Source organism: Rhineura floridana, chromosome 4 (genome assembly GCF_030035675.1).
Source record: "Rhineura floridana isolate rRhiFlo1 chromosome 4, rRhiFlo1.hap2, whole genome shotgun sequence".
NCBI classification, from domain to species: domain Eukaryota; kingdom Metazoa; phylum Chordata; class Lepidosauria; order Squamata; family Rhineuridae; genus Rhineura; species Rhineura floridana.
This window is the reverse complement of record NC_084483.1, coordinates 50,661,433-50,687,581: the sequence shown is the minus strand read 5'-3', so window position 1 is coordinate 50,687,581 and position 26,149 is coordinate 50,661,433. Positions and strand designations below refer to the sequence as shown.

Genomic DNA, 26,149 nt, shown 5'->3' with positions numbered 1-26,149 from the left:
GTAAGTCGCCCAGAGTGTCTGTTAAGTCAGACAGATGGGCGACTAACAGATAAAATTTTATTTATTATTATTATTATTCTACTTAAAAGGCTTGTTGAAAGAGAAAGGTCTTCAGTAGGTGCCAAAAAGGTAACACAGATGGCGCCTGTCTAAAATTTAAGGGGAGGGAATTCCAAAGAGCAGGTGTCACTGCATATATTAGGTTTGCCAGGCCATTTTGGCCAAGCCATGCCTACTTGCCCTACACCTTCTGTCATAACGGGTTGTGTCAGCAAAGCACTGGGCAAGATACTGCTTTGAAAGGGGCTATCAAGACCAGTTATCACACTATTGCTCACAAAGATGAATGAATCTGCTAATTTTAGTTTCTCAGTCTTAAATGATGTTCTCCACATTTCCATAGCAGTTTGTGATTTTTTTTATTTTAAAAAGATGAAAATTCATTAGCATTTTATTGCACATTTCTGGTAATATACCCATTTTTGTATGCAGTTGTGACTAATATACACATTTTTGCAAGCAATTTTCTCTGATACAGTGCATTTGTTATTTTCATTAATATATGCATTTTTATGGACATTACTCCTAATATATACATTTTTGTACACATTATTTGGTTGGAGAACTATATTGCAAAATTTAAATAAGTGCAACTTTTGAAGGATAAGTGTGTTTTGGTTTGCATATTAGTTCTAGAAGTACAAATTAGGTAATTTCTCATTAAAATGTAAATAGAATCAAATTTCTCCACCATCTCTAGTTGTCCTGCTTGCACTGAATTTTTCTTTGTCTACAAATTCATTTCACTCTTAGATTCCCCCCTCAAGTTCATTTATCTCCAGATTCCCTCCCATTTGTTTCACTTTTTGTAAAATCTCCTTAATTACTTTCACTTTCTGCTTCCACAAAAGAAAGAAACACTTTTCCTCCGGCGAATCATCTCTGTCTGATCTCCTTGTCAGTCTTTAATTTACAACAGTGCTGATGCTCCAAAACCTCTGTTCTCTTGTTATCCCAGCACTGCCTCTAGGAAAACAAGCAGGAGAACAAAGGCCCCTTGAACACTGTGTGCGTTTTAAAGGTTTTTTTCCTCTTTAGAAGGTGGCCAGCTGAATTGTTTTTCCTCCCTTCAGATTCTGGTTTGGAAACCTGTATATAGAGCTGCTGGTAGGCCTCAGTCTGCTTTTGACATGGCCCCAGGCCCATGTTTTTAGTGTTGTCTGCCATGTGTAGTGCTTTGTAATAGGAGACAAGTAGGGCCTTGCTCATGAGCATTTGTTTTGTGGGGGATGAAAGCAGCGTGGGGAAAAGAAAACAATGCCCTTCCTATCCATTCTCAATCTCAGCTTCCTTCCTCATCTTGCTTTACAGAGGTTTCAATGGTGATGGAGGGAAGAAGAACTTGAATTTCAGAAAGACAAGACTATGTATAAAGGCAACTGTGTTTGCCTCTCGTTGTGTATGGAAGAGAATAAAATGCCTGTCCCTAAGTGTAGAATCAGTCTGGTACAATGCATGATGGAGCGTGCACATGTGTGCTCTCAGTGCTTTTTAATAAGCCAATTTTAATATAAAATGGGCTTCCCCAGTAAGAGAAGCTTCCCATTGTCCATATAAGCACCTTTGGGTCCCATTTTTCAAATTTTTCATTGTAATAAAGTCCTTGTATGGAGACTCGAGAGCCAGTGTGGTGTAGTGGTTAAGGTGTTGGACTATGACCTGGGAGACCAAGGTTCAAATCCCCACACAGCCATGAAGCTCACTGGGTGACCTTGGGCCAGTCACTGCCTCTCAGCCTCAGAGGAAGGCAATGGTAAACCCCCTCTGAATACCGCTTACCATGAAAACCCTATTCGTAGGGTCGCCATAAGTCGGAATCGACTTGAAGGCTGTCCATTTCCATTTTTTTCATGGAGACTGAATTGCATTCATTTTCACATTATGAAGTGTCATTTCTGAAGGAGTCCCTATTTGTGGCAGGAAAATAGGAGATGCTAACCGCGTTGGAAGAGATGCATGCAATTTCTCTAGCATGGAATCCACCCCCCCATAGGTCTTTTTTTCACAAATCTACTTGACCTCACAAAAATACAGTGCTAAGGTTAGTATGTGAGGTTTTGACATATCGCAGGATCATATAAAAATAAGCCCTTAATATGCTTTAATGCAGGCAGTCTGCATTGTGTTCCCTGTTGCACTTGAAGTTCATTGTGGGGGGGAGACAGAGTTTTGGGGGATTATTTAAATGGCATGGACCATAGTCAGTCATGCAGTCAGGGTAACACTTGTAAATAGCCACATGCTTTGCAATAGTCAATAGGATCTTTGTGCCAAGCATGCAGGCTAATCAGCAGCCCAGCACATTATTTTCAGGGAAGCTTGTCATGTTTATGGTTTAAAACAGCAATGGCATAATATGGTGGGATTTTATAGAACATGAAATGATAGGATTAAGAATGTTATTTACCTTTTAGAGAGGGTGGTAGGCAGGCAGCTTCTTTAACAGTCAAAAGAGAGATATCACAACTGCAATTCTAATTTCATGTGGACTAAAAACTAAAGACCAGTGTATATCATTTTGACATTAAAATAATTACTGATAGTCAGGGAGAGGTAAATGCATGGTCTGGGTCACTCACTCACTCACTCACTCACTCTCTCTCTCTCTCTCTCTCTCTCTCTCTCTCTCTCTCTCACACACACACACACACACACACACACACACCACACCACACCACACCACACCACACCACACCACACCACACCACACCACACCACACCACACCACACCACACCACACCACACCACACCACACCACACCACACCCATACACGGTGATGAAGCAATCCGAATAATTGATTCACTGCCCCATCATAAACCACAGCTTCTCCAGTAAAATCAGCAAACTGGTATCAATATGGCAAGTCAGGCGCTAATTCTGCTGTTTACAACATAACAATTGATCTTGCTGTTATTTGGTAGCTTAATAAATGCATGTTGTATGTACTTAAAGTGAACAAACCATACAAGCATAATTTTAATTCTTTCCAAGGGACCTGTGTACAGTTTTAAGTAGGATGTAGCTGGAGCATGAGCTTTAATACTGGTTGTAGTAAATGTTTAGACTGCAGTATATGGGGCCAATTAATGGTCTGGAAGCACCTGAAACTGCAAAATTTCTGAAGCTAAGTGGGTGCGGACCTAGATGAGAGACTACTGAAAAACCCATGTAAGCGCAGGAGAATAAAGGTTGGGAAACTGTTGAAAAAGAGTCCTCTTCCCACTCCTCAGATCATTTAGCTTGTTGAAATTGGATGAGACTTACATAAAATATTTGGCATCTCTCTTTTCCAGTTAACACCCTAATCATCCTGATTAGTCCATACTTGTACAGGCAATTCAAGCTAGCGAAGCCAAGCCCACATTGGCATATATAGCTGAAGGCAAAGTCCTCTGAAGAGGAATCAGAAAATTATTTGCAGGGCTTTGAATATGCATGCTGAGACCTATTTAAGGATGCAAAGTTGCCCTTAAAACCATCTAGTCTCCGGACGCTGTATGTTCTTGCAGGCTTTTTGTCTTTTTTACTTTTTTTAATGGTCAGCAGGACAGATTTCTTTCTGTAAAAAATGAATGCAAACAGTTACGGCTACCACAGCAGTGACTCTCTGTTTAGTAACAGCACTGGTACCCGAACCAGCATTGATTCCAATGAAAACTTCTTGTCTGTTAACTGTGGTCCAACCCTTGTTAATTCTTGTATAAGCTTTGGCAATGGTCCCATGGAAGGAACCAGGTAAGTGTTGATATTATGTTGCAGAATGTGCTGTAGATTTATTTTGTAGTGGAGTTAAGACAATAATGTTGGTTGAATGTAAAAAAAAAAAAAAGATAACCAATCTTATGTGATTTGTCTTAACTTTGACATCTTTTTAGGTTAGAAATGCTGCAGCAGATTGCAAACAGAGTTCAGCGAGACAGCCTGAACTGTGAAGACAAACTAATGCTTGCTCGAAATGCTGTGCAATCAGTAAGTGTATTTGGATAGCTAGTTTCCTGCCTCCTTTTTTGTACTGAAAAACAGCATGGGTCATTGGATAAAGGGGTGGAATTAGAGCTGCAAAATGTGGATTAAAATCTGTGCACAGTCATGTACTTAGTGGGCGGCCAAGTCCAAATCTCCATCTGTTGACTTGAGGGCTTCTATTTGTATAATTGGATTTAGCTCAGCATCTCTCAGGAATTGTGGTGAAGATGGGAAGAATACCTGTGTTGGTTGGTAGCAGCAAGGACACACTGGGATATCTTAGAAATGCATGCAACTTATTTCAACACAAAATGGAGGGGGAAGCTGATGTTAATAAGTGACTGACAAAATGAATAGACTTAGAATTTTTTAAGAAATGTTTCCACTTCTGTTTTTGTCATTCACATAGTTGGATTTCAAACACCAGGAGCCAAGTGATAGTTCCAGAAGCTAAGGGATAGCTCTTAAAGTGTGATATAAGTGATCTGAGCATGCACTCACTGGGTTCCAATGCAATTTGTTCAGGCCAAGGCAGAGAATGTGTTTTCATAGCAATTCCACCATACTTGAAAATAATATGGTTCTTCACCCTATTAATCCTGAGGATGGAGACAATTCTCAGGAAAATTATAGCTGCTTTAAAATTTCAAGAGAGGCTTATAAAAACGATTAAAAGCACATGTAAACATTTATGTGATATTCTCCAAGTTAAGGATGTGACGTTTGGAGTGTTCAGTCAATGAATCCAGGAGTTCTCTCTTGCTTCTAGTATCCAAGGATTGCTTGGTTTTTCTATTGGAAATATGTGCAAGTCTGAAAGACTGTGGTCATCTAGCAACAAGTTATTCAAGCTTTTTATTGTGGTGTTTGCCTTATTGTCATGATTTCTAAAATAAGTAAAAGGTTGTTGTCCTGCATATGGTATAAACATTAGTATTTTACTGAAGATTCTAAGGAGCACCATAACCCTTTCATGATATAATTTAAACCTTCTATCATCTTGTGATTAAAGAAATCTACTCCTTGATGGCCAAGTCATAATACCGTTAAAAAGCCGCCAGCAAGCCTCCTATCATTGTTCTCCTTCAGTCTCCAAACCTACACACGTTACTTGTGACAGCTAAACTAAACCTAGATATCATCAGTCCTATATTGCATTATTGTGAATCCAATCCATTTTATCAGCTGTACTTAGCGTGGGGCATATGTCACCTGCAAGAACAGAATGTTGGGGGGCTGGGGCTTTTACAATAAAAGAGAACATCACCTGCAAGTCTAGCAATGTTGTGTGTCAGAAAGGTGCATAAAAAGGTAACTACACATGTTTGCATCCATTTTTGAAAGCACGTCAACCATCGCAAAGAAAAGGTTGAAACAGCCTGTTGCAAGGTGTTTTAAAGTAGATGGCCACAATCTTTCAGAATGGGAAATATTTCCAATAGGAAAAAAATCTAATCCTATGACACTTGAAGCAAGACAGATTCTTGCACTTACATAGCAGATGTCATTTTGCTATGAATACTCTCAGTCTTCACCGTTCTTAGGACTATCACCTTGGCTCCCAGTAACTGACTAGTGTTACTGGTGAAAGCAAAAGCTGAAACGTTTAACTATTCTAAGCTTAGCTATGTTTTGTCAGATACTGAATTTTGCCAATAGTTTATTTTTAGTTATATTTTGAATTATTACAGGATGATAGTGTTTTTTTGTATGTTTGAGTACAATAATGTAGAAAGGTGGTATACAAAATAAAAATGAAATGATATATAATTTATGATGGGTTACATCCTTCTAGGATCCAGAGTATACTGGAATGCAGCACTGTTTAGGCTGCAATCCTATATGCCCTTAAAACAGCTGGTATAGCACAGTGGGGAGGAGAGGCTGGCTGGGAGTCCAGAGCCTGTCAGTTCAAGTCCCTGCTCATGTCTCCCGGGTGTCAAGGGCCAGCTAAAGAACACCCCACAGTGAGTGGCTCAGAGGTTACGTGCCCTGCCACTTGTGTAGCTGTGGGCAAGCTGCATAGTCCCAAGGAGCCCTGTTGCCCCCCAGCTGGCATTTGCAGAGAAGCAAGGGGCTGGCTTGTGCAGCTGTGGCAAGCTGAGCAGGCCCTAGCCAGCTGGGGTGGCTACCCTCAGAGGGAGGCAATGGTAAACCCCCTCTGAATACCACTTACCATGAAATCCCTATTCATAGGGTCGCCATAAGTTGGGATTGACTTGAAGGCAGTCCATTTCCATTTCCTATATGCTCTTATCTGGGAGTAAGCCCCTTTAAACACAGTGGGATTTACTTCTGAGCAAAGCTGATAGGATCATGCTGTTGGTTGTTTTTCAAAATACTATAAATATTTATGTGTATGTGTGTAATCAAGTTGGTTGTGAATTTGTGCACGTGAACATTTGTGTATCTAAATATCATTGCCAGCTTCCTATTGTGCTACATACACTGGGTGACACATGCTTTTTATGTATATAAATATATAAATGTGTGGATTGACATACAAATAAGCCAGGTTGATATTTCAGGGTAGTATCTGTCTATGTCATACTCAGAGTAAATCTGTTGAAATTACTGGGTTTAAGTCATGATATCTAAAATCTGCTGATCTAAATGGGTCTATTCTTTATATGACTTAATTGGATACCTCCATGATAATTTAGCTTTTACTGTTACTCTTCACTTTGTCAATTGGGTTTATCTTCCAATGCATGTTAACCCACAAATAAATATTGTAAAGCACCTCTAAGTAAATATAATTATTATACATTGCAAAATGTGAGAATAATAGAGTGTCTCTTCTAGTTAGCTGTGTGATTGAATTTTATTTATTTTTGAACATAGGACGCAAAGCGCTTAGAATCAGGTCTGCAGTTCCAGAATGAAGCAGAGATCGCAGGCTATCTACTTGAATGTGAGAATCTACTGTGTCAACAAGTCATGGATGCCCAGAATCTTATTGATGGAAAATATTACCAAGCAGATCAGCTGGTCCAGAGGTGCGTGCACTTGTGTTGTTTAGAGAAAGGAGCATTCATCTTGTATCCTGTCAGTACCTATTCAAAGACATAATAAAATCTGCAGCTGGTCATATTGCCCGATATGTAAGAAATGTCATTCTCCCAGATGTAGCTGGATTGATTTGCCCTGAACTGGAAGAGTTAAATGGCATAGTAATATGCAACCTTGTTTCTGTTCAAATTGTGGCTTGGCTCACCTCTTGTGTTATACAGTTCCTTGAATTTTGCAAGCATCTCCAGTGTGTGGTATACCTCTGAGCTTCATTTACGCTTTGGATTAATCGCAGCTTGCCAAGTTGTCCAGCCCAAACAAGCTGTGGTTAATCTTAAATACAGCTACTGTAAACAAGCCAACTTCAAACCATAATATTTTTTGTAACCATGGATAAGATTAACCAGAATTTTGCAAGGACTCACTAAATTGAAGTTAATCTAAATCAGAAGTGGAAGCTGCCAGTCGTGGCCAAGCTGGAAGAAGAAAGAGGAGGGGGAGCGCATGAGCTTGAGGGGAGGCTAGCCTTGTGTTTGTGGAACACTAAGCCATAGTTTAGCATTATGTTTGAATGTAGCCACAGTATTCTACTTGTCAGAACACCAGCATGATATAGGAGATAAGGTTTTGGCTATGTTTATTCCATGCTGACTCTTTGAGATATTGTTCGTTATTTTTCCCCAGTAATATCTGTGCACATATATGATTGTCAAATACAGATTTGTGAGTGCCTGTCTCTGTAAGTGTGGGGAAATATTGATAAGAACATCTAACTTGTCCTGCACAGAATAACCTTTTCAAACCTGAACACATTTTCTTTGAGTTGGTCCCATTTATTTATTTATTTATTTTATTTATTAAATTTATATACCGCCCGACTAGCAATAGCTCTCTGGGCGGTGAACATAAAACAGCATAAAAATACAATAAATAACAAAACAATACTAAAATACAAGCAACAATCCAACACAATAAACATTTTTAAAATTAAATCAGTGTAACTTAAAATGCTTCAGAGAATACGAAGGTTTTGACCTGGCGCCGGAAGGAGAGCAGAGTCGGCGCCAGGCGTACTTCCTCAGGGAGACTGTTCCATAGTTCGGGGGCCACCACTGAGAAGGCCCTAGATCTTGTCATCACCCTCTGGGCCTCCCTGTGAGTTGGAACCCGGAGGAGGGCCTTCGTAGCAGAACGTAGTGCACGGGCCGGTTCATATCGGAAGAGGCGTTCCGCAAGGTATCGTGGTCCCGCACCGTATAAGGCTTTATAGGTTAATACCAACACTTTGAATCTAGCCCGGAAACATATTGGCAACCAGTGCAAGCTGGCCAGAACAGGTGTTATATGCTCGGACCGCTTGGTCCTTGTCAGCAATCTGGCCGCCGCATTTTGCACTAGTTGTAGCTTCCGAACTGTCTTCAAAGGTAGCCCTACGTAAAGCGCATTACAGTAATCCAAACGTGAGGTTACCAGAGCATGTACCACTGATGTAAGGTCCTCTTTACTCAAATAGGGCCTAAAACCCGATTGAAATGGATCTAGATAATCAGTTTCATCCAATAGCGCCTGGAGCTGGCCAGCAACCACCCGTTCCAAGACCTTGCCCAGGAATGGAACATTCGCCACTGGCCTGTAGCTGTTAAAATTGTCTGGGTCCAAGGAAGGCTTTTTCAGGAGTGGTCTCACCACTGCCTCTTTCAGACAGCCCGGGACCACTCCCTCTCGTAAAGAGGCATTTATCACTTCCTTGGCCCAGCTACCTGTTCCATTCCTGCTAGTTTTTATCAGCCAGGAGGGGCAAGGATCCAGTACCGAAGTGGTTGCACGTACCTGTCCAAGCACCTTGTCCACGTCCTCGAGTTGAACCAACTGAAGCTCATCCAACAAAACAGGACAAGACTGTGCTCCGGACACCTCACTAGGATCTACTGCTATAACTTGAGAGTCTAGGTCCCGGCGGATACATGAGATCTTATTCTGGAAGTGATCGGCAAACTGATTACAGCGGGCCTCCGATGATTCCACCCTGTCCGGAGGGTTTGAATGGAGAAGCCCCCGGACAACTCGAAAGAGCTCCGCTGGGCGGCAAAGAGATGATTTAATAGTGGCAGCAAAATGATGTTTTTTAGCTGCCTTCACTGCTCCTACATAGAGCTTAGTCGAAGCACTAACCAGCGCATAATTGTATCCGTCGGGAGTTCGTCTCCATTTCCGCTCAAGCCTCCTCCTATCTTGCTTCATCGCTCTCAGCTCCGGAGTATACCATGGAGCTGTATGAGCTCTACACAGGAGAGGGCGTGCAGGAGCGATCGTGTTTACAGCCCGGGTCATCTCCGTATTCCACAGAGCGACCAGGGCTTCAGCAGGAGCGCCAGTCCTATCAGCCAGAAAATCCCCCAGAGCCCTTTGAAAACCTTCAGGATCCATTAGTCTCCGGGGGTGGACCATTTTAATAAGTCCCCCACCCTTGCAGAGGGAAGAGGTTACTGAAAGTCTAAACTTCAGCAAGCAGTGGTCTGTCCATGACAAAGGGAGTGTTGTAAAACTCCCCACATCCAGATCACTTTCCCCATGCTCAGTAGCAAAAACAAGGTCTAGAGTGTGCCCCGATACATGTGTTGGACCACTAACATATTGAGACAGCCCCATGGCTGTCATGGAAGCCATGAAGTCCTGAGCCGCGCCAGACAAAGTGGTCTCGGCATGTGTTGAAATCCCCCAGTACTATTAGTCTGGGGGACCTCAACAATATATCCGAGACCACTTCCGCCAGCTCAGTTAGGGAAGCCATTGGGCAGCAAGGTGGGCGGTACACCAAAAGGATTCCCAGCCTGTCCCTCTGGCCCAACACAAGGTGCAAACACTCCAGGCCAGTAACTGAATGAACATGGTGCTTGGTGAGTGAGATGGAACTCTTATAGACGACAGCAACCCCACCTCCCCGACCCTCAGATCTACCATGATGCTGAACCAAGTACCCCGGTGGGCAGAGCTGAGAGAGACCAACTCCTCCCTGCTCACCCACCCAGGTCTCGGTTATACATGCCAGATCGGCTGCCTCATCCACAATCAAATCGTGGACGAGGGAGGTTTTATTATATACCGATCTGGCATTTAATAACAGCAACTGGAGATCTGAGAGTTGGCTGATAGGACTACCAACGACCTTGCGGGTGTGGGAAGGACCGGAACAAGGCACAGCCACAACATGTCTGGACCGCGTTCCCCTTACCTGGCACGTCCTTCTCACAGCGCCATACCTTCCTTTGCCCGTCACTATGGCAATTGGGGCCCCCTCAAGTCTCCCCGCCTGATGGATAAAACTCTCTCTGAAGCACATAATACAACTAAAATATACAACAATTAAACGTATAAAAACAGCTATATATACAGCCATATATACAGCATATAAACATACACACTCACTCAGACATACATTCATATAATCAGGCACCCATTCATCTCAAATTGCATCAACACACCAACAAAAAAGTAAAAAAAATAAAAAATAAAAAATAAAAAAAAATAAAAAATATAAATAAAAAAAAGAAAGAAAGGAGCAGCACAGCAGCAGCAGCAGCCTCTCCTTCCCTTGGGGCGATGCTTTCTTTCTCCTGCAGGGCCTGGGTCTCCCAGGCCACCTCAGCCAGCCGGCTTATGTATCCCTCCAAAGAGGGACAGGTGGTAAGAATCAGTCCTGGCTGGCTGGGTATCTGGGGCCTGGTCCTGCCAGGCAGAAGTCCCTCAGGGAAGGGTGGTGGAGGTGGAGGTCCCACAGTAGCAGCAGCAGCAGCAGCACAGCAGCAGCCTCTCCTTCCCTTGGGGCGATGCTTTCTTTCTCCTGCAGGGCCTCCGTCTCCCAGGCCACCTCAGCCAGCCGGCTTATGTATCCCTCCAAAGAGGGACAGGTGGTAAGAATCAGTCCTGGCTGGCTGGGTACCTGGGGCCTGGTCCTGCCAGGCAGAAGTCCCTCAGGGAAGGGTGGTGGAGGTGGAGGTCCCACAGTAGCAGCAGCAGCACAGCAGCAGCCTCTCCTTCCCTTGGGGCGATGCTTTCTTTCTCCTGCAGGGCCTGCGTCTCCCAGGCCACCTCAGCCAGCCGGCTTATGTATCCCTCCAAAGAGGGACAGGTGGTAAGAATCAGTCCTGGCTGGCTGGGTACCTGGGGCCTGGTCCTGCCAGGCAGAAGTCCCTCAGGGAAGGGTGGTGGAGGTGGAGGTCCCACAGTAGCAGCAGCAGCAGCACAGCAGCAGCCTCTCCTTCCCTTGGGGCGATGCTTTCTTTCTCCTGCAGGGCCTTCTAGCTGTTACAAATGTATGGCATTGATCTCAGTGTGACAGGGCCAGTTCACACATTCTTATTTGTCCCACCTGATTTCCACAGATGCATTTACATGAAGAATGTCTTGTATAAACAGCGTTCACAGATACAGCCACTACTTCTCCTGGGAGATTCTTGATGTTTTAATGTCCATTGTGATTGTGGAAAAACTGTGTCCCTAGAGAATCTAGTTCACGAGATATATTCTTTTTGTGATAATATTTCCAAGAATGCTCAGGGAGCATCATGCTGAGACAAAATTGATCACTTTAACTTTCCCTTACTATCCAGCAATTATATTTAGGACTGTACATTTGGCATAATAATAATGCATATTACTTTAATTCTTACATTCCATTTTTGAAGAGAAATATGAGTTTGAACCTATTACCATCTTTCTCTTTTCCCCCTGTTCTTTTATAAAGTACATGATAGCTCTGTTGTTCTTATTTTTTTTTAAAATAAGCTAATTCATGAAAATTCTGAGACAATATCCAGTTCTTTTCATTTCTACAGTCATGCTTTTCTGGATTTTAAAACAGGGTTGCAAAACTCCGAGATGACCTTATGGCCTTAAGAGCAGAGTACTCCTCAGTCTACAGCCGTGGGAGGACACTGACAACGGAACAGACCAAGATGATGATATCAGGAATAACTCAAAGCTTAAACTCAGGATTTGCACCAAATTTAAGCCCTAGTTTAAACTCTGGACTAAGCCAGGGCTTATTGCCCTCCTTGACATCATCCAGTCTTACATCAGGTTTATCATCGGGTCTTTCTTCAAGACTGACTCCAGCCATCACCCCAGCATACACACCTGGTTTTCCACCACGGTTAATTCAAAGCTACATAACAGGAGTTGACACTAGTGCACTACAAACACTCAAACTGATGCAGATCCGAAAACCTCTGATGAAATCGGCATTTATCGATCAGAATTTAACAGAGGAGGAAGTCAACATGAAATTTGTTCAGGACCTCTTAAGATGGGTAGATGAAATGCAGGTAACATCTTTATGTGTATCTTTTCCCCAGTCTGTACCTAATCATTTTTCTTAAGGCTTCAACTTTAATTTTCAACTTCTGCTTTCAAGGTGCAACTTGATCAGTCTGAATGGGGTTCAGATTTGCCAAGTGTTGAAAGCCATTTAGAAAATCACAAAAACGTCCACAAAGCTATTGAAGAATTTGAGTCAAGCCTTAAAGAAGCAAAAATCAGTGAGGTACAGTATTTTCTCCCCCAAAAGTGTTGTGAATATATTAAGACTGTGTGTGTGTATATATCTATCTATCTATAACTATATATATATATATATATCTTACATAGACATACACATCTGTAAAAATCAATTACTCATAAGCTAATAACTGGTTTCATAACCGCACTTGGATTACGGAACTGTGCATTTGTTATGGTCATTACACAAATCATATTAACTGCCTTCTACCTGTCATATTCCTTTGTTGTTGTCGTTTTAAAATCTTTGAACCAATTTGTTCTACACAGATCCAAATGACTGCTCCCCTTAAACTCAGCTATGCAGAAAAATTGCACAAACTGGAGAGCCAATATGCAAAACTCTTGGTAAGATTGCTGCTTGGAAGTCCCAACATTTAGCTGGATGCTATTTAACAACAACAAAGATTTAAAGTAAATATTTGATTTCTTTTACTGTCTTTTCAAGAATACATCAAGAAATCAGGAAAGGCACCTTGACACCCTTCACAATTTTGTATCTCGTGCTACCAGGGAACTCATATGGTTGAATGAAAAAGAAGAGGAGGAGGTTGCATATGACTGGAGTGAAAGAAATACAAATATAGCAAGGAAAAAGGAATATCATGCAGTAAGCATTGTTAAAATAGTCAAGAAGCAGTGAATGTAATCTTTTTATATTTACTCCTGGCTTCTAAAGCTGATTGTCTTTTTATTTGAAGGAACTAATGAGGGAACTTGATCAGAAAGAAGAAATTATTAAATCGGTTCAGGAAATAGCAGAACAATTGCTATTTGAAAACCACCCTGCAAGGCTAACTATTGAGGTAGGTTGTTAAGCATAGGTTAGGAACAGAAATACAATATTTCAAGACACTTTTTATGGGATATTGGATTTTTCCTGGGTTATAGATTTTTCTGGATGCATTTTCTAGGCCCGTGCTTCATTTCCAGAGAATACTCAGTAAAATAAGAATCTTTGATTTCATATTATATACAATTGGGCTCTACATAGACATGTGACACATCTTGCATTTCAGAGGTCCAACTGTTTGCATAAAACCCCAAAACCTTTTTTGTTCCTATATGTATCTATATCTTCCAGCTTAATATACCATATCATGTATCTGTTGAAGTATGTTTTATTTTCAAAAGCTTATGCCACAATGCATTTGGTAATCTTTAACATGAGACAAGACACTTCATTGTTAATAACATAAAGGAAATGGGACATTCAACAAAATAAAGCATTTGTGGAGGGCTGCTATTCTGAGGGCCAGCCATACTGTCTTGCCAGATGCTCCATTCCTTTCCCTTCTTTGTTTTCCATTATCACCACCATCCATCCATCCATCCGACACTCTGTTCACTGAGAACTACAATACATCACTGGGATCATTACTATTCTGAGACTGAGATTTGCACTGGTTCTGTCTTTTCATTTGATAGGGAATTTCCAGGCATTTATACTTGCAAAGGCTTTATTATATTGCTTCCTTTTAAGGTGTGAAGTTCAGGCACTTGCTGTTACTCATAAACTTCAGATATTGTTTGGACATTGGATTTATCTTGGACTGGCATCAAGCTGTATACCTCTAATATACAACTTGATTCTAGTCAAAAATTAATCTAATGTCCAAACAACATCTGATATTTACGAGTACTCCTGTTTTACTTTAAAATGCATGCTAGCTACCATAGGTACCTTCAGGCTTCCAAATTAGATCACGTGAGTGTCAGTTCTAACTCTCTACAATGTTTTCAAAGCAGATAGTCATGCAAGGTTATGTTCTGAAGCAGTAAGGTTTTTATGGAAACAGCTCAGCCCTAGGATATTTTCATGTTAGGGCTGAAACATGGGGCTGATATTGAAACTGATACCGCAGGATTTTTTCTTTGGCAGGTAGTACTTGCTAGATATATTCTCTTGGTATCTCTTCTGTGCAGTTTATATAGACAGACAATCTCGGACTGCATGTAGACATCATGACAAATCATTATTTTTCTTGAGCGATACGAGCTGGAGTGAGCCTTAGACCCGTACCCTTCCTCTTCCACCTCTGGTGCAACTCTGAGAAGGAGACTGGAAGCTTTCACTTCCACTTTTGATTAACCACAGTTCAGTTTTACTTTAAACTAAAGTTAACTTTAATTATTATTTGTTAAAGCTAGGCAGCTTCATAACTCATAGTTGTAGTTGACTTGTTTCAAACAAGACGTAGGTAAGGTTAGCTCTAGTTTTCCATAGGAGGAATGCCATCATGCTGGATTATAGCTCGTCCTATCGTCCAAAGGCAAGAATGTTTCTGAAGTCAAGACTAGGGCGTCAGGCCCCTCCCACTCTCCAGTTCATTCTTGCCTTTCGTCCCTGCAAGATCTTTAGCTAGTGACTAGATAAGTTTTTTGTCTTATCTAGAGGGTGGAGTTTTGTGTACGTTGTTTCGTCTCGTTCCTTTGTCTCATCCCTTACCACAGTTTGTGTGTTGTGTGTCAATTTCCTTGTCAATTTCTCGTTTTCCCGGGGGTGTGTTTTTTACTCCCAAACTACAGAGACCGCGGCTGCGGTCTCTTTCCTCAGCGGGGCCAGGAGCTGCGGCGGCAGCCTCCGCCCCCCCTTTTTTGTTCTACCGATCCTCCTTTTGTGCCCTGACGATTAGGAGCCCGCGGCTGCGGCTTCTTTCGTACTTTATTTTCTCCGGTCCTTTTGCCATTTCCCCTTGTGCCTTGACGATCGGGAGCCTGCGGCTGCGGCTCCCTTCGTCGTTCATTTTTACGGGCGGCGCTTCATTCGCCCGTCAGGAGCCGACGTCTGCGGCTCTTTGCCTTCCCCTTTTTTAGCGACTTCTCTTGTTTGGGCTGCCTTGTCTCTCTCGATCATCTGCGGCGCTTGGTTCCTCGCGGAGTCAGTCCCTTCAGCCTGCGGCTGCGGCTTGCCTGTTGGCCGATTCTCTTCGGCTTCGGGAAGTCCGCTAGCTGTCCTGCCTCCTTCACGAAGTCTTTTTCCAGGCTAATTTTTTCAGCCGCAATTACCTTCTTAGTCCCGCGGCTGTATTTCTACCGTGGGCGGTTCCATTTTTACAGTTAAAAATTTTTCCCACCTTGCTCATTTCTTCATACAACAGTTGTTGCTGGGCAAAGTATCCGTCATTTTTGTTCGAATTTTCCCGCTCTTTTTACGGGTGCCATTTTAGTGGCCGTTTTTTCCCGTCCCTTTTGAGAACCCACTAGTATTACAAAAGGGGTTTTTTTCCTTCACGAGTTGGGGTTTGCAGAGCCCAGGTTCTTGTCAGCTCCCTCTGTGTGATCTGCTCCCTGTTTATGTGCTGCAGATAGGATTTTTACCTCTACATAAGTTCCTTTACCAACCCCATCTCTGAGGCTGACCCTGGCAACCACTGGGTTACTGTGGCTTTCTACAATCACTGCAACTACTGTGCACATGTGACTTTTCATCAAATTTACTAATACTGCCATAACAGTGCACCAGGCCACCTGTTAGTGTGCAAGACTATTGAAAATATACAAAGCTATTTGGACTATACTGTGCAAGTTGTGCAATATCACCTTTCCTCCAAGTGTACATTCTGCCCCATCGTGACAGTGTACCTACCATCAGCCAGTGCATTCTGCCCCAGTCGTGTGCCGTGTACTGTGCATGTTCTAAGACTGTTCATAGCGTACATTCTGCCCCATCGTGGCAGTGTACTTTGCCATCTGCCAGTGCATTCTGCCCCAGTCGTGTGCCGTGTACTGTGCCTGCCCGGGTCTGTGCATTCTGCCCCAGTCGTGTGCCGTGTACAGCTACCCTTATTATCTATATGATGGCAGAACAGCCAGAGACAACCCAGGCAACCAAGCCGATACAACAGCCTGTGACAAACCAGATGACCAAGCCTAAACCTCCTAAGGCGGTCAAACATAAGCACTATAAAGCGGTTGCCAAAACCAAACATCTTAGCCACAGCACAATCAAGCGGCCCCGCTATGTCTCTGTTCCAGTGCCAGAGGACTCAAATCATGCACAGTTAACTACTGTCTTTCATTCTTCTGCGGCTTCCTCTGATGAGGAGGACTTTCCTGGATTTCCTGTACAACCAATGTCCAGCCAACCCAGAGCTTGCTCTTCTTCACTACCTGTGGAGCCGTCTACAGTTCCGCCTATCCAAGAGCAACCATCTACATCTCCGGGACTACAGCTTTCCCACGAGTTCATTACACAACTTCAGGGCATGCTGTCCTTTTTTACTCAGAGTCAATCATCTTCACAACCTCCCGCTATCCCTCAACACAGCGGGGTTCAAAGTGTACACAGTGAGGCAAACCGATCAGGTTCTCCAGACCCATTTGACGTTACCAGGGGCAGGTTCGTTGATGACGCCTCTTTTGATGCAGAGTCCACATTCGCGCTGCAAGACCAAGCAGACGAGTGGAGTGACCATTCGGAACCAGAGCCAGAAACCTCCTATCGCCTCTTCGACTCTTCAGATTACCAGCTCCTGGCGCGCAGAGTCTTGAACGCCCTTGGTCTTCAATCCACTCCAACTGCAGCTTCCACTCCCGCTTTAAAAGGGGCCAGGGTCTTGAAATCCCCTACGCCAGCTGAAAACTTCCTCCCTGTCCCAGACCCCATCGCTAAACTGGCCAAGGACGAATGGTCCCACCCCTTACAGGCACGCCGATTTAATTACATTGCGGACAGACTTTATCCTTTGGCCCCGGACTTTTCTACCAGACTGGCTGTCCCTAACATCGACGAGCCTATTTCCAGTTTAGTTTCCAGGTCCCTCTTGCCGAGGGAAGGGGACTCTCATCTAAAGGATGCCACTGAACGGAGACTGGACTTTGCTTTACGCAAGACCCATGAGGCCATCGCCTTTTCCATGCGTGCATCCACATCTGCCTCTATTTTCACCAGGGCAGCAATGATGTGGTTAGACGACCTCATCGAGGACCACAATCCAGATCCTGCCTCCCTGCGCAGATCGCTACTAAAACTGCGTAAAACAGCTGCTTTCGTGGCCGACGCCACCTTGGACGCGAATCAACTAGCAGCACGCGCCCTGGCGGCTCAGATCGTTGCCAGACGGACCCACTGGCTTCGTCACTGGCAGGCTGACTCTACTGCCAGAGTTAATCTTTCACGAGCACCTTATGCAGGCTCATTACTTTTCAGGGAAGAGGCATTAAGGGCAGTGCTTGTCGACCCTAAGGACACTCGAAAGCCTGTCTTGGCCACCATCAAAAACGTCGAGCGCAGACCCTTTAGGCGTTTCGCTTCATATCGCACGTCTCAGCCCTTTCGGGGAACCCGGCCTGGGGGACGAGGCCGTGACTTCCCAGCATTTGACTTCCGCTCCACCAGAGGAGGCTGGAATAGACGTTTCCCCAGTAGAGGTCAGTACCAGGGCCGCAGAGGCTACTCAACGTCCTCATACAGGGGAGGGTCTCGCCAACGCAGACAATACTAAGGCAATACCAGTTGGGGGCAGATTGATTCTATTTGCCGAACTTTGGCTACCTCTGACTCAGGTCCCATGGATCAGAGACCTCTTTTGTTATGGATATGCAATTGAGTTTTGGGCAATACCTCCAAACAATTTTCATCCTTCCCCTTGTCCCAGGGCACTAGACAGGCGCTGCATCATGCAGACTGCGATACAGCACCTTTTGGACATAGAGGCGATAGAGCCAGTCCCCAATGCAGAGAGGTCGGAAGGGGTGTACTCCCTCCTATTTGCTGTGCCCAAACGCGATCTCTCATGGAGGGCGGTTTTGAACCTCAAGTTCATTAACCGTTTCGTAAAGTATTGCAGGTTCAAAATGGAATCCCTCCACTCCATTACAGACAGCCTGCAAGAAGGTGACTTCCTTGTCTCTATCGACCTAAAGGAAGCGTATCTCCATGTCCCTATTTGCACAGCCCACAGGAAATTCCTTCATTTTGCCTTTGGCTCCCAGCACTTCCAATATCGAGCAATGCCGTTCGGACTCTCGTCTGCCCCGAGAGTATTTACCAAGGTGCTACTTACCCTAGTGGCTTACCTCAGGCTTCAAGGGGTCCATATCTACCCCTATCTGGACGATCTCCTAATACGCGCAAGGTCTAGGGAGCTTACTCATCGTCATCTAACACTCACGCTCCATATCTTACAGGCCCACGGCTGGCTAGTCAACTTCGACAAAAGCCATCTACAACCAACCCAACGCCTGCAGCATCTAGGGGCAATGTTAGACACACTGCAAGCGACTGTATTCCTGTCCCCAGATCGCATCACCGCTATCACAGACATCGCAAGGTCTCTGATGCACAAATCTTCTGCAGATGTCATGCTTCTAGCCAGGGCTCTCGGAATGTTGGTATCCACCATCCATATTGTGCCATGGGCTCGGGCACATACGCGCCAGCTACAGTGGGCCCTGTTGCCATTCCAACACGACATTGCCAACTCAAACCATCGAGCAATCCCCCTGAGTCCCACACTGCGCTTGTCTTTCCGCTGGTGGACAAGGGTACAACATCTCACCCAAGGCACTCCGTTCAGAGAACCCCACCGGACTGTCATTACCACCGATGCCAGTCTCCTGGGTTGGGGAGCCCACTGCAACTCCCAGTTCGTTCAGGGAGTTTGGAACACAGCAGAACAAACTCAAAACATCAACTGGCTGGAACTAAAGGCTGTCCACTTAGCTCTGCTTCATTTTCAGTCTCTCTTCCACTTGGACCATGTCCTCATTCGAACGGACAACACGTGTGCCAAATCTCATTTAAACAGACAGGGAGGCACCAGGTCCAGACCTCTACAGAGCCTAGCTTCCATCATATTCGACTGGGCAGAACAACATCTGCAATCCCTCAAAGCAGAACATCTCAGAGGAATTTGGAATTTCACAGCAGACTGGCTCAGTAGACAACAAGTCTTTCCGGGAGAATGGAAACTTCATCCGACTGTGTTCCATCTTCTCCAGCGTCGATTCGGCCCCTTCTCAGTCGACCTCTTTGCTTCCAGTCGCAATTGCCAGCTACCCAGGTACTTCGCTCGATACCTGGACACGACAGCGGAAGCGGTGGATGCTCTGTCATTGCCGTGGCCGGAGGGACTATTATACGCCTTCCCTCCAATACCACTATTAGCCAAAACCTTGCAGAAGGTACGTCGCGAGAGGGCACAGCTGGTTCTGATAGCACCATATTGGCCCCGTCGACCGTGGTTCTCGGATCTCCTGGCACTGTCGGTGACGGATCCCTGGCCACTCCCAGTCAGGCCAGATCTCTTATCACAAGGCCCAGTATGGCATCAGGACCCCAAGTGGCTCAACCTAACAGCGTGGCATTTGAACGGGGACATTTGAGATCAGCCAGCCTGTCAGACGCTGTTATTTACATTATTTTGGCCTCGAGAAGACCATCCACCACTCGTATATATCAGCATACTTGGGTAGCATTCTCCAGGTGGTGTCAGTCTCAACACATCGATCCTTCCAAGGCTACAGTACAACAAGTGCTGCTATATCTTCATAGGGGCCTCATGTTGGGACTTAGACCCAACACATTACGTCGACATGCGTCCACCCTGTCGTCCATTCTTTCAGTATCTTCCACTGACGCCCCTATTGCCTCACATCCATTTATCAAACGCTTCCTTAGAGGCACTGCTCTACGCTCGCCGGCTGTAGCTCACCGTTTTCCATCATGGAGTTTGTCAAGGTTCTACAGGCCTTACAACGTTCTCCGTTTGAGCCACTCAGGACTGTGCCTTTACGTCTGTTGTCTTTCAAGGTCCTGTTCCTGATTGCGATTACATCGGCGAGAAGAGTCTCAGAACTGGGCGCATTGTCTTCTGCTCGCCACCTCTGTGTCTTTCACAAGGATTCTGTTGTGCTGAAAACCGATCCTTCATTCCGTCCCAAGGTCAATTCAGTTTTCCATTGCAACCAGGACATTGTTCTACCTTCATTTTGTCCGAATCCTACTCATCCGCTCGAGAAGGCTTGGCATTCGTTGGATGTTCGGAGGGCTCTCAAGACCTACCTGTCCAGGACCCAGGATATACGACAGACTGAGTCTTTGTTTGTATCCTTTCATCCAAGGTCTATGGGGCATAAAGTAGCTAATTCCACCTTATCCCGCTGGTTGCATGCATGTATTACCTTAGCCTATGAGTTCCTTAAGATTCCAGTTCCGCCTAGTATAACAGCTCATTCCACTAGATCAGCAGCCACTTCGGCTGCTTTTGCTACTAACGCTCCTGTTGCCGATATTTGTAGAGCTGCTGTTTGGTCTACTCCACACTCGTTCATAAGGCATTATAAAATAGATCGTTATGCCTCTGCCGATGCCTCATTTGGCAGACGAGTTTTGCAACAGGTTCTTAATGACGACTAGTATGTGGGTGGTCCCTCCCGGTTATGGGCTGCTTTGGTACATCCAGCATGATGGCATTCCTCCTATGGAAAATGGACCATTGGTCTCACCTGAAGGGTGATTTTCATAGGAGAATGCCATCATGACCCTCCCAGTTGGAGGATAACTACATAATTTTTGGGATGGTTTATATATTACAGTTCGTCATTATATTATATTATATTACATTAAATTTTAATTCTCTAGTGAAGTCAAGACTTCTATTACTGTTTTCGCTAGGTTAGAGTCAGATATTATGAATATTACTATTATTATGTTATGTTCTTGCTGCTAGGCCCGTTGGCCTTTTTTCCTGCATGTTTAGATATATCTCTTTGGACTTGCTGCGAATGAACTGGAGAGTGGGAGGGGCCTGACACCCTAGTCTTGACTTCAGAAACATTCTTGCCTTTGGACGATAGGACGAGCTATAATCCAGCATGATGGCATTCTCCTATGAAAATCACCCTTCAGGTGAGACCAATGGTCCATTTTTTGGGTTCAGATGGAACGCAGTTTAACAAAAGCTTCAAAAACCTCTTTTGAATGAAGAGGTGAGGGGGGAGTGTGTGAGTAAGAGGCTTATTGAGACTTGTCCTCATCATGATAAAACAGATTAATTTCAATATCTGAAGGGTATTTAGCAAACTGAGTTTTAATTCATCTACTAACAGAGAATAAAACACCGACTGACTTCAGTGGGTGATGATTGGGGCTCTGAATGAAGCAATTCTGAATCTATGGTATTTAGAGCAGCCTCTGCTGGCCAAAAATATTACCATGCCACCTTAGCAGAGATAGAACAAATATTATACGAGACATTCAAATTATAAGTGGCAAGTATTCTATTAACTAACTTTTTCTGAGGGCTTTTATTGATTTTTTTGTAGATAAATCACTCTACATTTTTGGAGGCTGCTATGTAACATGTCTTGTTCTACTGTTGTAATAAGGCAAAGGTATTTGGGCTAGCAACTTGTTTGTGTTGGGGGGGGCTTAAATTCCTCAAATCCTTCTTTTCCCCCTCATTGGAGCTACTGCTGCACAACCAAACATGACTTGCTTCCTCTGCCTGTATCTTTAAGGCCTACCGAGCTGCAATGCAGACACAGTGGAGTTGGATTTTACAGCTTTGCCAATGTGTTGAACAGCATCTAAGAGAAAACACTGCATATTTTCAGGTACGTAGCACATGGATATGATTGTAGATTTAAATCTTACCAACAGGAAGAAAAAGATTCTGTTGGTGTACTTCTTATGCCAAATAATAGTACAATGACACTAGAATAAATCTAAAACTGAAGGTTCAGATTTTATAGAACTTCTGGTTGTACTGCTGCAGATGCCTACGGAAGTGCAGTGATGAAGATATATTGTTTTTATGAACAATCGTCAACAGGGAAAAACATCAGGGGATGGGGAGGAAAGGGGATGGGAAGGGAAGGAGGAAAAATTGTCCAGGGTGCACTGGAAATAAAGTCTACATTCAAGATTTTTTTTTTGAACCCACAAATAAGCAATTCATATAGATCACTAAATGGTTTCCAGGTATCTTCATAAGTACCTTGGCGTTGCAGTCTCTGCTAAGCAGCATGTTCGAAGGCACAGAAAGATGTTTAGTTTGTGGTGGTTTATTCTTACAGAGCTGGATTACCAGACATTTTGCCACTATAACAACTCTTTTTGTCTAGTGACACTGTCCATTTGTCAGACTACACGATACAGGAGTACAATTTAGGGCAAGGGTATCTAGCTCACTGCCCGTGGGCCAAATCCAGTCCATGTAGCCGGTCATGCTATTGACCTTGTGTTTGTCTCGGGAGGGGAGGGAAGTGCTCTGAAAATGGGGGCTGTCTCTTCTAACCCCGTGTCATGGTCAGATCACTACCTGGTGAATATGGACCTCTCAATGCCGCACACCCTCCGCAGGGGACAAGGACCTATTAGGATGGTCCGCCCCAGACGCCTGATGGAGCCTAAGGGGTTCCTGAATGCGCTGGGTGATTTGGAGCTGACTGAAGGTTGCCCGGTCGAAACCCTGGTGGTGGAGTGGAACAGGGAGATCACTAGGGCAATAGACCGGGTGGCTCCGAAACGTCCTCTCCCCCTGAATAGAACTCAGACAGCACCCTGGTATACACCACGGTTGCAGGGTCTGAGACAGGAGGTGAGACGACTAGAACGCCGGTGGCGGAAATCTCGCTCTGAAGACGATCGGACACTGGTTAGAGCAGCAATAGCGGCCTACCACCTGGCAACAAGGGCAGCAAAGAGGCAATTCTTTGCTGCTTCTATTGCGTCGGCAGAGTGTTGTCCCAGGAGGTTGTTCCAAGTGGTCCGAAGCCTGGTCGGTCCAGTTGCTCAGGAACCCATGGAGCATTCTAAAGCCTCCTGTGACACGTTTGCTAAACACTTTGTTGATAAAATTGAGCACCTGAAGAGCATGATTCCGTACGCCGTGGATACAGGCAGTGGGCCAGAGTCGGCCAGTTGCATTCCGGTCTGGTGGGATCGGTTTCAGCCTCTTCCCGCTGAGGAAGTGGACAAGGTGCTTTCTACTGTGAAGCCAACCACTTGTTTACCTGATCCTTGCCCTTCGTGGCTCATCATGAGCTGCAAAGAGAGACTGGGCGAAGGGATCAAGGCAGTGGTAAATGCATCCTTGGAAGAGGATGCAATGCCATCAGCCCTCAAGGAGGCAGTGATAAAGCCCATCTTAAAAAAGCCCTCCTTGGATCCCCAAGAATTGAATAACTTTCGCCCGGTCTCTAATTTACCATTCTTGGGCAAGGTGATTGAGCAAGTGGTGGCCAAACAGTTACAGACACACTTGGATGAAGCAGATTATTTAGATCCTTTCCAATCGGGCTTCAGGACTGGACATGGAACTGAAACAGCCTTGGTCGCTCTGGTGGATGATATGAGGAGGGCATTGGATAGGGGAGATACACATTCCTCGTCCTCCTGGATCTCTCAGCGGCCTTTGATACCGTTGACCATGGTATCCTTTTAAATCGCCTCGAGGGATTAGGAATAGGGGGCACTGTTTTACGGTGGTTCCGTTCCTATCTCTCAGACAGGCATCAACGGGTAGCATTGGGGGATGAGGTTTCAGACCCTTGGCCTCTCAATTGTGGAGTGCCACAGGGTTCTATCCTCTCCCCCATGTTATTCAACATCTATGTGAAACCGCTGGGGGCCATCATCAGGAGTTTTGGGCTGCAGTGTCACCAATATGCGGATGACACTCAGCTCTATCTCTCATTTAAGTCCTCACCGGAGTTGGCTGTGAATACCTTGTCCAAGTGCCTGGAGTCCGTAAGTGGATGGATGGGAGAGAACAGGCTGAAGCTAAACCCCGACAAGACCGAGGTGTTGCTTGTGGGTGACAAGGGAAGGTTGGGAGATTTAGACTTGGTGCTTAATGGGGTGAGATTACCCCTGAAGGACCAGGTCCGCAGCCTTGGGGTCATTCTTGACTCTCAGCTGTCCATGGAGGCTCAGGTTTCGGCAGTGAGCCGGGCAGCTTGGTATCAATTACATCTGATACAGAGGCTGCGACCCTACCTTCCTGTGCATCTGCTCCCACGAGTGATACATGCCCTGGTCTCCTCTTGCTTAGACTACTGTAATGCACTCTACGTGGGGTTACCCTTGAAAACGATCCGGAAATTACAGCTGGTACAGAATGCGGCGGCACGCTTGATAAAGCATAGCTGTCGCCGGGATCATATCACCCCAGTGTTGGTAGATCTACACTGGTTACCAGTTGTTTTCCGGGCCCAGTTCAAGGTGTTGGTGTTAACCTTTAAAACCCTATACGGTTTCAGCCCAGTTTATCTGAAGGAACGCCTCCAGTATCACCAATTATGCCGCCAGACAAGATCAGCCTCAAAAGGCCTTCTCTCGGTCCCACCAGTCAAAACAGCTAGGCTGGTGCAGACCAGAGAGAGGGCATTTTTGATTGTGGCCCCCACCCTCTGGAATTCCCTTCCTTTCGATCTTCGTCTTGCCCCCTCCCTGATAGGTTTCCGCCGGGCCTTGAAGACCTGGCTATTCAGGCAGGCCTATAGGATTCTTGGGGTGGATTAGTTTTTATGATGTATTAATTGAAGGATGGTTTTAGATTAATTGATGATTGTGGCTTTTGATTGTATATTGTATTTTATATTGTACGTCTCCTAGAGTGTCCGTTAGTTCGGACAGATAGGTGACTAACAAATAAAATTTTATTTTATTTATTATTATATCAAGCTGCAGGACATGGCCTGCCATCCCCCATAGCTTTATCTCCTGATCTGATTGGGGGACAAAGCGCTCTGTCTGCTCTTTAGAGAGCGATATCTGAAGAGCAGATAAAGTGCGTTATCTCTCAGTCGGGACACATGGACACACACACACATATACAGCCTGCATTTCCAGCCCTCCCCACTCTAGCACTGGAGCAGGGAGGGCTGAAAATGCTGATTGTGTGTGCGCATCTGCACATGCAATTGTTTTTGAGAGTGTACTTATGAGTGAGTCACTGCAAGTATGTTTGTGAGAGGGAGAGTGCTGTGTGCCTTGAGGTTTGGTGTGTGTGTACAGGATGTGTGTGCTGTGTGTGTGGGGAATCTGTATGTGTGTTTATGTATGTGCTGCATGTGTGCTGTGTGTGCATGCACATGTATTATACAGCCACAAGAGTGGCTGTGTAATATAGCCAGCGTGGATTTTTTGCATTCCACAATGTTAAATTGAAAATACCTCCCATGTCGTTCTGATGCTTGCTATAAGCTCATTTCAAAACAAAACCTTACAAAACTTACAGTTCTGAACTCAGAAACGCTTGCTTAACAACCCTTTGTGTTTTCATGGCAATACACAAAACAATCAGAACAAAGAGTTCAAATTGTAAAAAAACAGAAAAAAAACCCAGACCCCTTTTGGCCTTTTTCTGTCTGAGTTCTCAGAATTTGTTGAAATTAATTAAAAATCAGCTGTGTTTCACTGAGTATCTGTAATCCTGTTACTGACCTTGCCCCATGCTCTGACCTTCATCCTCTGCAGTTTAAAAGATAAAAAGATGCCTGGCTGAGTTTTAATTAATTTAAGAAATTTTACCTTGAACTCGATAATATCGGGCATGCTCAGTAAGAACCAACTGTCAGTGTCCTAAAAGCCAGACTCACAGC

General features: G+C 44.6%; 2 protein-coding genes across 35 annotated transcripts in view; both read left to right on the top strand.

Moving 5' to 3' along the window:
- DST (dystonin) overlaps positions 1-26,149 on the top strand; it is a 467,794-nt gene that overhangs the window by 213,837 nt on the left and 227,808 nt on the right. For 30 of the 34 annotated variants that reach the window (XM_061623014.1, XM_061623016.1, XM_061623029.1 and 27 more), the window contains 8 exons: positions 3,937-4,030; positions 6,872-7,026; positions 11,901-12,363; positions 12,453-12,581; positions 12,866-12,943; positions 13,044-13,205; positions 13,297-13,401; positions 22,061-22,156. In XM_061623014.1, coding sequence (XP_061478998.1) covers positions 3,937-4,030; positions 6,872-7,026; positions 11,901-12,363; positions 12,453-12,581; positions 12,866-12,943; positions 13,044-13,205; positions 13,297-13,401; positions 22,061-22,156 — 1,282 coding nt within the window. Of the gene's footprint in view, positions 1-3,319; positions 3,797-3,936; positions 4,031-6,871; positions 7,027-11,900; positions 12,364-12,452; positions 12,582-12,865; positions 12,944-13,043; positions 13,206-13,296; positions 13,402-22,060; positions 22,157-26,149 lie in introns of those variants that run through there. The other 4 variants (XM_061623018.1, XM_061623013.1, XM_061623035.1 and 1 more) reach the window with 4 other exon arrangements.
- Positions 17,913-20,189, top strand: LOC133384332 (uncharacterized). Its single transcript, XM_061626250.1, has 2 exons — positions 17,913-17,968; positions 18,728-20,189. The coding sequence occupies exon 2, from the start codon at positions 18,800-18,802 to the stop codon at positions 19,922-19,924; it is 1,125 nt and encodes a 374-aa protein (XP_061482234.1). The 5' UTR covers positions 17,913-17,968; positions 18,728-18,799; the 3' UTR covers positions 19,925-20,189.

Excerpts from the sequence above, each read along its gene's own strand:
- LOC133384332 (XM_061626250.1), top strand. The coding sequence starts at position 18,800 with ATGTTAGACACACTGCAAGCGACTGTATTCCTGTCCCCAGATCGCATC.